The sequence below is a fragment of the Oncorhynchus tshawytscha genome, unplaced genomic scaffold (genome assembly GCF_018296145.1).
Source record: "Oncorhynchus tshawytscha isolate Ot180627B unplaced genomic scaffold, Otsh_v2.0 Un_contig_18214_pilon_pilon, whole genome shotgun sequence".
Classification (NCBI taxonomy): Eukaryota; Metazoa; Chordata; class Actinopteri; order Salmoniformes; family Salmonidae; genus Oncorhynchus; species Oncorhynchus tshawytscha.
In genome coordinates, this window is record NW_024608197.1 from 21,717 (window position 1) to 34,595 (window position 12,879).

General features: G+C 39.7%; 1 protein-coding gene across 1 annotated transcript; it reads right to left on the minus strand.

Annotated features, from left to right (window-relative positions):
* Nucleotides 1–3,465: 3,465 nt before the first annotated feature.
* LOC112263807 (ferritin, heavy subunit) lies at nucleotides 3,466–8,097 on the minus strand. The gene is made up of 5 exons (XM_024440419.2): nucleotides 7,876–8,097; nucleotides 5,816–5,918; nucleotides 4,743–4,889; nucleotides 4,219–4,344; nucleotides 3,466–3,852 (listed from the first exon to the last, which is right to left on the minus strand). The coding sequence occupies exons 2-5, from the start codon at nucleotides 5,912–5,914 to the stop codon at nucleotides 3,694–3,696; spliced, it is 531 nt and encodes a 176-aa protein (XP_024296187.1). The 5' UTR covers nucleotides 5,915–5,918; nucleotides 7,876–8,097; the 3' UTR covers nucleotides 3,466–3,693.
* Nucleotides 8,098–12,879: the final 4,782 nt, after the last annotated feature.

Consider the following 12,879-nt stretch of genomic DNA (forward strand, 5'->3'; position numbering starts at 1 on the left):
GTTGAGCAGGGGAACTTGAAGCTTTTCACCTTCTCCACTGCGGCCCCGTCGATGTGGATGGGACGTGCTCCCTCTGCTGTCGACATGTGCAGTACCTTCAGAAAGTATTCACATCCATTTACTTTTTCCACATTTTTTTGTGTTACAGCCTGAATGTAAAATGTTTCAATTAAGATGTTATGTCACTGGCCTACACACAATACCCCATAATGTCAACATGGAATTTGGGTTTTAGAAAGTTCTACAAATTAATTCAAAATGAAAATCTGAATTGTCTTGAGTCACTAAGTATTCAATCTCTTTGTTATGGCAAGCCTAAATGTGTTCAGGAGTAAAAATGTGCTTAACAAGTCACATAATAAGTTCCATCGACTTATTCTGTGTGCAACAGTAGTGTTTAACATGATTTTTGAATGACTACTTAATCTCTGTACCATACACATACAATTATCTGTAAGGTCTCTTAGTCAAGTAGTGAATTTCAAACAAAGATTCAATAAGAAAGACCAGGGAGCTTTTATGGGGCATACTGCAACAACAACAAAAATGTATATGGATAGTTTAAAGTACATATCCCTCTTAGCATCTAGTGAGGCCTACCCGTTTCTGGATATAACCCCTGTCTGGCCTCTTGAGAATGGCTAACTAACAATGCCTCTTCTAGTCAGCAACAACACATCAGAAAAAAATATACAGATTTGAATGCTTTACTGTACTGTCCTATTTAGTTTTAGTCCTCAATTGGAAATCATTGTTTTTTGGTGGAAACCACTGTCTCAGGCGCTGCTCCAGAATCTCCCATAAGTGTTCAATTGGGTTGAGATCTGGTCACTTAAACAGTCATGGTATATGGCTCAGCCAACCAGATCAGTGACCACTGTGGATGGGGGGAAATGTCATCCTACGGGGCATAGCCATGATAGCAAAAATAATGGCCTGCCCAGCATTTTTATACATGACCCTAAGCATGATGGGACGTTAATTGCTTAATTAACTCAGGAACCACACCTGTGTGGAAGAACCTGCTTTCAATATACTTTGTATCCATCATTTATTCAAGTGTTTCCTTTATTTTGGCAGTTACATGTACTTAAAACACACTTAAAATAGTACCTTAATGTAAAGTGTCACCAAATATTACCATTTTGAAAGGTAAACAAAAAAAAGAAAAAATGTAAACTAGTTTTAAACTTTTATGGCCATGATGACATCATGTTGGTAGCATAATGACATGTCAGTGTGGAGACAGAACAGCAAGGTTATGTGTTTTTATACTTGTTTTTATTTCTGTTAGTTTTTACATAACTTTATTTAGTTTAAGTTGTTAAAAAAATATTTATATTTCATTTTTATATTATTTTGTTTCAGTTTTAGTGTTAAGAGCATTAAGTATTTGTGGGAGGCTAGAAGAAATATTGGTTGTAGAGTTTTTGTGTGTTTTTTGGGGTGTCATAACTGGGGGGCAGTAATATATAAGGTGATGGGTCAGGTCATAGGTTAGCCCTTCTCATGACTCCAGTTTTACATTGGAGTCATTCCACGTTTCAGAATACTTTTAGTATTTCAAATAGGTCTGTTAATTACTTTATTTCAAGTTTCAGTTTCAAGTTTTAATGTCACATACATAAGTACAGTTTGGGCACTGCATCTCAGTGCTAGAGGCATCACTGCAGTCCCTGGTTTGAATCCAGGCTGCATCACATCCGGCTGTGATTGGGAGTCCAATAGGGCGGTGCACCATAGGCCCAGCGTTATCTGGGTTTGGCTGGGGTAGGCTGTCATTGTAAATAAGAATTTGAGCTCTAACCCTAACAATGCATTAATCAAGGGAGAACAAAAACCCACGAGATATGGAAATAAAAAGATGACAAAGTAAGCATGCTATGTACAGGGTCAGTTCCAGTACCATATTTACAATGTGCAGGGATACTGGATCGATTGAGGTAGATATGTATAAGGGTAAGGTGACTAGGCATCAGTATATATGATGAATAGAGTAACAGCAGTGTTTCATGAGTGTGTGTAGTCAGTATAAATGTGCATGTCATGTGTACGAGTATTCATTTTTTTCATGATTAATATTTGTTTTAGTTTCAGTTGAACATTATAAACTTGCAGCACAGTAATGTTTTGTTGGCAGTGAAAGCCAGCTGAGATGCCAGTTCTCCTTTCCTGACTAACAGTTCTGACTGGAAATGAAACTTCGGAATTTCCTCAGCATCACATCCGGTTTTTGACAGTGTTACTATAGTCCTGTCCAAAACAAACCATAGCCCCAAATAGACAGTTGACATGAAATAAAGACAGATGTGTTTTTCCACATCGGGGCATGGTTATTAAATGACAGACGTGTATTTGTTTGAAATCTATCATTAGATGGTTTCATTTCAAAGAGACTATCATATTCTGTTGCAAAATGCCATAAATCCACCTCACTCAGGGAAAACAGTACCACTGCAATGTTTCTTAGTCAAATGTGACATATATATATATCCATATGGCTATACAGTATATTTAAGAACTGTACAAATGACACATTGGTGATCATAGATATAGATCCCTAGATAGGATGTCATAGACAACCCTGTACACAAAGGTTTGAAAGGATTACAAAAAACAGTAAGTGTAATCCATTTAGTTTGCAAAAAATTGTAATCCGATTACAGACACTTTTGAAAAGACTAGAAGGTTACTTTTAATTTTAGAAAGGATGTTTGAGAAAAAAAATGGACACTTCTGTTTTCTCAATGACATTCAAATTAGCATTGAAATAAGGCGCAAGCATAGGTGGTTTCGCACAAGCGAGTCTGACCACAAGTCAGAGACTTAAATGTTAAATTGGTTTCCACCACATTTTAAACTGTTTTTTTTACATAGAATTGAGTTAATATAGCGAAGGTGCCCACTCTGGTATTGACACATGCACTCAAGCCAACAGCTCAGATACAGTGCAGGTATAGCCTACAACAGGGATGAGCAACTTAAATTGTGGGGGCCACAAACAAAAAAAAATCTTCATTCCTACATGTACGTAAGGTTGGATGGAAACATGACAGTAAATTTACTCAAAGGTATCCATAAGCACTTGAATGAAATTGGTGGATAAAGCATTGGAATGAAACTCAATACATTGAAAGATACAGTAACGCAATATTAGGAAGGTGTTCCTAATGTTTGGTGTACTGTATTAAAGCCTTTCAGAGCCACCTGGGTGTTGGGACGTCTGCGTCTCAGGTGGACGTAAGAGGTTTTAAGAGCATTGAATCACTGGGGCCCTGCACACACTAATATTATTGCAATGGGATCAGCTGAATTTGCTTAAATAATTTTAGAAATATCAGTGCCATTCTAAGCAATAGTCACTCAATTCAAGCTTCTTGAATGGTCTTTATTCCATCCATTTTGTGTCAGACCAGTTTAACTATCTGAATGCTGACCATTTAGACTAATCTTTAGACACAGAAATCAGAATCCAGAGAGTTTTTATTTCACGACAACTGCCATCAAAACAAAAGCAGGGGATACAGTCAATTTGGAGAGGCAAAGAGCTACTGGCTTATAGGAACTGGAGGTTGAAGCTTAGCGCAAACTAAGGATTTAAGGATAAACTTTATTGATGCCAGTCCCTGACAAAAATAGACTAGTCAGATCTATCAAGCAAGACAGAACTCAGCAAGAAAATGGATGGTCTATCTATTCACGCTCCTTCCCCAAAGTGTGTTTGTCAAACAGGTACTCGGCCATGCCGTTCTGCGGGGCACCCATGCGGCGGAGGTTGGTCACCCAGTCACCCAGCTCCTTTATAGACTTCACCTGCTCATCCAGGTAGTGTGTCTCAATGAAGTCACACATCTGAGAAAGAAAACAAGAGCACAAGGAAAAACAGTTAAGCAAAACTCAGTGGAGTGATGCCTCAAACAGAACAGGGATGAATAATCTAGTGTTCTTCTAGACCATAGAGGAAAAGTTATTTTTTTTTACAACCCAGAGTAGTAAAACCTTCATGTGCCCCACTGGACTTGAACTGATGAAAGTGTACACGGAAAAATCTGACATAGGTCAGGCTTCTCATATTTGAGCACTGTTCATGAAATCCTAAATTATGTGAAATGTGGGTGGATTAGATTCAGATTTAAACTACTCAGACATTTTTAACATCTTGCAGTTAAAATAACATGGTATTTTGCCTTTGTATAGTTCTTGTCTCCAAATACTCACGTGTGGGTCGTTGTGTTCAGAGCAGACCTTGTGCAGGTCCAGCAGGGATTGGTTTACACTCTTCTCCAGCTGCAGGGCACTCTCAAGGGCCTCCACACCGCTAACCCACTCATCCTTCTCTGGTTTCTGGAACAAGCCATACATATGCTGTTAGAGCAGTAGTAGTGCTGCCACACCACCCCCTACCAGCTTATGTCAGACAAACTGGAGTACACATTAAGCAGCCAATCAGTCAAGTTTAAAAAATGTATTTTTTCTTAACCCCTCATTGCATTACTCTGTAAGCAAAGTCTGTCATTCTCTAGGATCCAATATGGCTGCTGTTTAATGTTCTCATTTTTCCCTGACAGTTTTGATCACTGGCAGCAGTTTAAATGTCTGTGAGAGATAAGCGGCCCACACCCTCAATCTCCCATTGGCCCTCCCTAGATGGGCACTACCATATCTCCACACTAAACTCCGGTTGAAAGCACGCATTTCCTAACTGGCAAAACATGGACGCACACACATGCACACACAATCACCTTGATGTCCTGCAGGAAAATTCTCCCTCCCCTCTGGTTCTGAACTTTCATCAGCTTCTCAGCATGCTCACGCTCTTCGTGGGACTGGTTCTTGAAAAACTTGGCAAAGTTGTGTAGGGCCTGGTCATCACGATCAAAGTAATACGCCTGAGACGGAGAGAAAAAGACCTTTAGTTCAAAGCTACCTGGCTGGTTCCACTTCTATCATGAAAAGTGGATCACAAGACCTTAACTTTGTTGAATAAAAAGCCCAATATCAAAATATTCATCTTGACATAAGTAGTGGCTGCTATCAGTGGAATCAATGTGTGTTTAGTGATCACTGTGCCATCAGCAAGCAGATAAAATGAGCTCCACAAGTATTGGTACAGTGACATTGTTTTGGATCTGTACTCCAGCACTTGAAATGATACAATGACTGGGGTTCAAGTGCAGACTGTCCACTTTAATTTATGGTATTTTCACCCATATCAGGTAAACCATTTAGAAAGTACAGCACTTTTTAAACATATGGTCCCCTAAAAGAGTTGGACTGAGACAAATTAACAAGTGTATTAAAATGTACATATTTGGTCCCATATTCCTAGCGCACAATGATAATAAGTGAGAAAGTTAGGGGCATAAACATGCTAGCCTCCCGTTATCAGTCTCATTACTGCAAGAAAGCACTTTAAAATACTTTGATTAATATATTAGTGAGCCTTACAGTTGTGGAAGGCTTATATTTAGCCTAGATATAATTTCACAAGCCTGAATTCATGATTATTGCTGACTTCTGAATAAGTGAATTTTTCAAAGCGTGTGATATAACTAAATAAAATAAATCACTCACAAGGTCGAAAACAAAGAGGATTTAGGCCATGCCGCCCAGTCCTAGTATTAAAATGAGTGCCAGAGGCCAGGGTGTTGAACGCACCCATCTGTACCATCATGGGGTGTAAACTTTACACCGCATGACTCCGTGGACCTGTAATCTAATCATCAGTCATTCAATGTGTCATACTAGTGTCCTTGACCACGCTTGCCAAACCCTTCTTCCCTACTACATCTCCATTTAAGTATCTTGCTCTTACCATGGACAGGTAGACATAGGAAGCGTACAGCTCCAGGTTGATCTGCCGGTTGATGGCAGCCTCAGAGTCCTGATGGAAGTTCTGTCTCACAGAAGGCATGTTTCTGAAATTGAAATACATTAACTGTTAAAAGAGGAAAGGCAGGCATGTTTCGGACACTCTGGTTCAATGAATTCCGGCACTTAAAACAGCATGGAGGGCACTGATGCCAAAGTCAAGATTGAATTATTGAAGAGTCACAGTCTAACGTTACAGAAAGTTGGTGCCATCGGGTCATAGTCCATGCAATAGATAAATGGTTTGTTTGGTTATGAGGTGTCACTATAGCCCTTTAGTTGGCTAAGAGCGGGAGTCTCGCAAGTATTTGGACTCTATGAAGCTTGCACCTCCACACGCAGTGTCCGTGTGGAACTATCAAAACAACTGATGCATTTCAACTTCGGCAGGTTGTCATTGAAAATCCAGCTGACACTAAAAAGTGAAACCAATATATTCCTCTATTTAGCTAGATACTTAGACCGTATCTATGCGCATCGCACCCAGAGAGGAAGTAAGAGGGTCGACGCCACCCAAAATACATACAGATTAAGCAGATGGTCTGCTAGAAGGGCGACTGCACTTCCTGATATAGCCTTGTTTTTGATTTGGTTCATTAAGAAGTGCTACCGGCTATGACTGAACTCAAACGAATTGGTTTGATAGGTGGGAAGAGTCCTAATTATGATTTGGGTTGGTCTTTCGATAAACCTCTGGGGCTACTTCGGAACATCTATAAATTACAGTGTAAATGGGAACAACATTTATTGTGCACACCTTTTAGTTCTCATGAAATGCTTTCAATATGTGTATACATTTCAGTTAGTTTGAGGTTAAGCCATTGAAATGTAGAAACAGTCCCATATACAGTACACCAACTTACCGAAGGTCCCCAACTAGCCCTGTAAGGATATCCGAAGTAAACCAACATTTAGAAAGGTTGCATGCAACTGCACTCCGAATTGATGATTACATGCGGGCTGCCAGGTGTGGCCAGGATTGATAAAAATCCAAACTCAAATTATGTTGGGATGCAGTCACAACCACAAGTTTCACAAAACTTTGTTTGACCCGACTGGCAAATTATCCCATTTACACTGTAGTCAATTTTGACAGTAAAATAAATGTTCGGCATTATATTGATATCACAGTGGTCAAAGGCATTGCATCTCAGTGCCTCAGGTTTGGCCTTAACTGACTAACCCAATTAAATAGAATTTCAGTTTTAAAAAAAAACTATTTTGATACATGAAGTTTATTTGAGCGAATATAAAATGTTTAGGTTGTTAACGAGGAAATTGATTTTTTTTTTTTACAAAAGATTGGCTAGATGCATCTCGCCTCTGACGGCATGCATTTCCATTGTTAAATCAACCAGCTTGCCAATATAATAGATCGTCGCACTTGACCGACCAAGGCCATCAGTGTTGCCAATTAATATTTAGCGAGTTCGGACAGACAATGTTTAGTTGATAGAATTAAGTGGGGAAAGTCTCTAAATGCTATCGCAAACGAGAGCGCACTGAAACAGGCAGAGAAGAACAAAGGGCGCGGTGTGCGTAGGAGATGGCGAAAACGCTACGTATGGGATCGCAGCGAGTTAAATTGGTGCTGTGACGACGCAACGGCAAATCAAGGAGACGACCACTGAAAAATAGTTCCCAATACTGGACGCCAGAATTTGGCAAAATAAGGACATGAAGTAAAACACCGTGATATCGAAAAAACCCGCCATAACAGACAACTTGGCTAACTACTAGTAGCTATTTAAACATTGTAAGATTACTCCGCGTTGTTACGTTATTGTCGCAAGCTTGTTAACGTTTAACGTTAACTAGCTGGCTACAGTAGGTAGCGTAGTTTTACCTAACGTAGTTAGCTAGCCACCCTCACTAAGTACGGCCTTGGGCGGCAGTGGTTAGCTAACTACGTTAAGTTACACAATCCTTCCAACTATTATGCCAACCAGCTAACGTTAGTTTAGTAACTTATTTATTCTTAGCTAGATAGGTTATTTGTCTTACCTCGTTTTTTCTGGTCCGAAGTGGTGGTGTGAGTGATTCGAATTGTTCGTATTAACGATGTTCCGAAATGTTATGTGTAGCTTGATCTAATTTGGTACTTAAAAGGGATTAAGTTCATCAAAAAAAAAAATTGCTTCGAAAGAGTAGAAGGTTGCCGTTCAAGCACTGTTGAAGCAGGTAACCTTTACTCTCGTCTGCAAACTGATAATAGTGAGCGTTGCGCAGTGGTTAAATAGGGAATGACGTCGTCAAAAGCCGTAAGGGGAGGAGATTGGCGCAATGAGGGACTGTCAAAGCACGTCATTTTTTCATATAAAATATTACTCTATTCGGTCAAACTTGTGTAAACTATATGGTAAAGCAAGGCACTTGTTTGAAATTCTTTCTTACTCAGTGAGCCATAGCAAACGGATGAAAATGGTATCACATGAGTAGAGTTTAGAGCAGGATTCCCCAACTGGCGGCCCGCTTCAAGTGATTTTTATTTGAGCAATCTGGGTGACAGGTAGCCTGGCGGTTAAGAGCGCTGGGCCAGTAACTGAAAGATTGCTAGTTCGAATTCCCGAGCCAACTAGGTGAAAATGATATGTTTCCCCTTGAGCAAGGCACTTAAGCCTAATTGTTCATGATAAGATTGTCTGCTGAATGCCTCAAATTTATTTTCAACCATAATAGAGAGATCATATGCAAGCAAGGTTTGAAATAATTATGTTTTAGCCAAATATTATATCTTCTTGGGCTTCTTGCAGTCAATTTGCAGTCTATGTTCCAGCACCACTCAAGAAGAAATCGGCCCGCGGCTGAATCTAGTTGATGATCCCTGGCCTAGAGTTTTTCCAGACCACCAGACAAAACAAAACAAAAATACTAGGCTAAGGCTCACAAGGATCGACCCAGAGTTTTTCCCATGTCAGGTCACACTTTAAAAACGGCTGGCCTTACACAATTAACAGGATTAATCAAATAAGGAACTAAACAATACACTAAACAGTCACGTAGACTACATTTTCTTAGCAGAGATGCTGACAATTCATGATATTACGTAACAGGTATTTTGAAGAGGGTATTTGAATTTCCCAGAAGTGACAACAGCAGAACAGATGTCATAGTCTGATCGACACAAAATATCTCAGAATCCCAAACACAATGGATGCCACACATTAAAATAGGTTCTGAGAGTCTAACTGTGGCCACATGAATGAGATACCAGCAGTGAAATTACTTATTTATGGTGTAGTCCTACTTAGTTGATTGGCATTATCATGGTGGAAAAATAGGGCAAATTCAGATAAGTATACAAAACCATGATAAATTCTTCTATTACAGTTGTGTGGCTACAAGTTTCAGGCTAGACTTGTTTTTAAATAATGGGAAGAACCATCACCATGTGACTAAATACTGACACTACATGACACTGAACAGCTGTAGCAGATAAACAGTACTATCATCACCACAGTTCTCTCTGTCTGTCTGGTATGCTACACACAGTTAATAACCACTGTGTGTACCAGACAGTCAGCCATCCAGAGCAGAGGACTGCTGGGTCATTGTCATACAGTGTATCATATAATCACAACAGAAAATGCTGCAACATAATGCCATAAACATTGGTTGAAAATCCAACCCATGAATAAGACTGTCTCGTTTCCTTTGCCACTAGGTCTCACAATCTCTCATTTGCACTTTTCAATTAATGACATTCATCATACACTTCCTCCCAATGCTAGGAAGCATATCATGTGCTATACAGTGGAAGTCAGAAGTTTACATGCACCTTAGCCAAATACATTTAAACTCAGTTTTTCACAATTCCTGACGTTTAATCCAGGAAAAATGTCCTGTTTTAGGTCAGTTAGGATCACCACTTTATTTTAAGAATGTGAAATGTCAGAATAATAGTAGAGAGAATGATTAATTTCAGCTTTTATTTCTTTCATTACATTCCCAGTGGGTCAGAAGTTTACATACACTCAATTAGTATTTGGTAGCATTGCCTTTAAATGGTTTAACTTGGGTCAAACGTTTCAGTTAGTCTTCCACAAGCTTCTCACAATAAGTTGGGTGAATTTTGGCCCATTCCTCCTGACAGAGCTGGTGTAACTGAGTCAGGTTTGTAGGTCTCCTTGCTCGCACATGGTTTTTCAGTTCTGCCCACACATTTTCTGTAGGATTGAAGTCAGGGCTTTGTGGTGGCCACTCCAATACCTTGACTTTGTTGTCCTTAAGCCGTTTTGCCACAACTTTGGAAGGATGCTTGAGGTCATTGTCCATTTGGAAGACCCATTTGCGACCAAGCTTTAACTTTCTGACTGATGTTTTGAGATGTTGCTTCAGTGTATTCACATAATTTTCCTGCCTCATGAAGCCATCTATTTTGTGAAATGCACCAGTCCCTCCTGCAGCAAATTTTCCACCATAATTTGCAAATAAATTCATTAAAAATCCTACAATGTGATTTTCTGGATTTTTTTTCTCTGTCATAGTCATAGTTGAAGTGTACCTATGATGAAAATTACAGGCCTCTCTCATCTTTTTAAGTGGGAGAACTTGCACAATTGGTGGCCGACTAAATACTTTTTTCCCCCACTTTAATTGGTAGCATTGGATAGAAAACACTCTGAAGTTTCGAAAACCGTTAAAATAATGTCTGTGAGTAAACTTTTGTCTTGCCCATTCACCCTCTGATTGGCATACATACACAATCCATGTCTCAATTGTCTCAAGACTTTAAAATTCTTTAATCTGTCTCCTTCCCTTCATCTACACTGATTGAAGTGGATTTAACCAGTTAAATGTAACAAAATGTAATCTACGTAATCCCCAAAAGTAATTGTTTATCATGAGAGGGCCATAAACAATAACTAGTAATGCTACATACTCCAAGAAAGGTTCAAATCTCAACTTTCGAAAAAATAATAATAATAAAAAATAATGATAAATTGCTGAGGTGTGGTCACTTGTGAGGACACAAGCTCAAGTAAATAGTACAAATATGATAAAAATATAACATATTTTATGATGTATTTCCTATTCAACAAAACTGTAAGAATAAGACTTGACTTATATGCTTTACATAATCAAATAAAATGTCTAACTATAAGATGTCACCTTCTTTATAACTGTAAAATACATATGTGTATGTTTAGTGTTTGAGAAAATGTGCATATTTTCTAAAGGTCTCACTTGATCAAAACGTCTGCCCCCATCTAGCTTGGCTTCCTGAACTCATTAAATCTTATCCATTCATGACAAACAAAAAGTGTTTTTTGTTTAAAATCTACAAATTATTTTAGATGAATGGCTATAAATCGATCTCTGAATGTGCTACAGTGATTTAACCACTCTCTCATGCTACTCTACAATGTAGGCTCAAAGCCAATGTATGCTTGGTCAAATAATGTGGTCGGGGACGTGGAATGGATGGTGTGAAGCTATTGCAGCGACGTGTGGAGGCATGCAGAGGCCAAAATGCGCATTGCCATGCGTCTCTCCAAATGTTATAACAATGCGAAGGGCTCTGTCAAGCTCCGCATTGACATTGGTTGACGGAAGGTGAGGACGGGAGGTCCTGTAAACAACTTCCTTGACAACAGCTCTGATCTGCGCAGCAAAGGCAAGAAGTATAAATGCTGTACGCCACTGCAGACATTGGATTGACCATGTAGAGTCTTTTAAGAATCAGGCATGTGTTTTGTCAGTGGCTGAGGTAGGGTTCAGCCAGGAGTTTTTTATTTGTTTTATTTCACCTTTATTTAACCAGGTAGGCCATTTGCGAACAAGTTCTCATTTACAACTGTGACTTGGCCAGGATAAAGCAAAGCAGTGCAACACAAACAACAACACAGAGTTTCACATGGAATAAACAAACGTACAGTCAATAATACCATTTTAAAAAGTCTATATACAGTGTGTGCAAATGGCGTGAGGAGGCAATAAATAGGCAATAGTGGCAAAGTAATTAGAATTAAGAAAATTGACACTGGAGTGATAGATGTGCAGATGATGATGTGCAAGTAGAAGTACTGGTGTGCAAAAGAGCAAAAAAGTAAATAAAAACAATATGAGGATGAGGTAGGTAGATTGGATGGGCTATTTACATATGGGCTGTGTACAGCTGCAGCGATCGGTTAGCTGCTCAGATAGCTGATGTTTAAAGTTAGTGGGTGAGATATGTCTCCAACTTCAGCAATTTTTGCAATTCGTTCCAGTCATTGGCAGCAGAAAACTGGAAGGAAAGGTGGCCAAAGGAGGTGTTGGCTTTGGGGATGACCAGTGAGATATACCTGCTGGAGCGCGTGCTACGGGTGGGTGTTGTTATCGAGACCAGTGAGTTGAGATAAGGCGGAGCTTTACCTAGCAAAGACTTATAGATGACCTGGAGCCAGTGGGTCTGGCGACGAATATGTAGCGAGGGCCAGCCGATGAGAGCATACAGGTCGCAGTGGTGGGTGGTATATGGGGCTTTGGGGGCAAAACGGATGGCACCTGTGATAGACTGCATCCAGTTTGCTGAGTAGAGTGTTGGAGGCTATTTTGTAAATTACATCGCCGAAGTCGAGGATCGGTAGGATAGTCAGTTTTATGGGGGTATGTTTGGCGGCATGAGTGAAGGAGTTGCTGGACTGTCAGAAGAGTTTCTAGTGTTTTCAGATTTCACATCCTGTGTCATACAGGTTCAATAAATATCATACAATGTCCGTTGGAACCAGGGCTATCACTCAATGCAAGCCATTTTGATCTATGGTGCCCACAGAACTATTTATTTGCGAAAATGTCGGTCGGAACCGGTACCAGAACCAGGGATTTTACATTTAAAGGTGACATCAATAACGTATCATAGATTTCACCTGGATTCACCTGGTCAGTCTATGTCATGGAAAGAGCAGGTGTTGTTTTGTACACTCAGTGTATATTTGAGGGTTATAGGCTCTGCGTGGTCAATCCGCCATCTGAAGTGGCCGTACAGCATTTACTGCGATGCAGCAGCCGCAGACGTCAGGACTT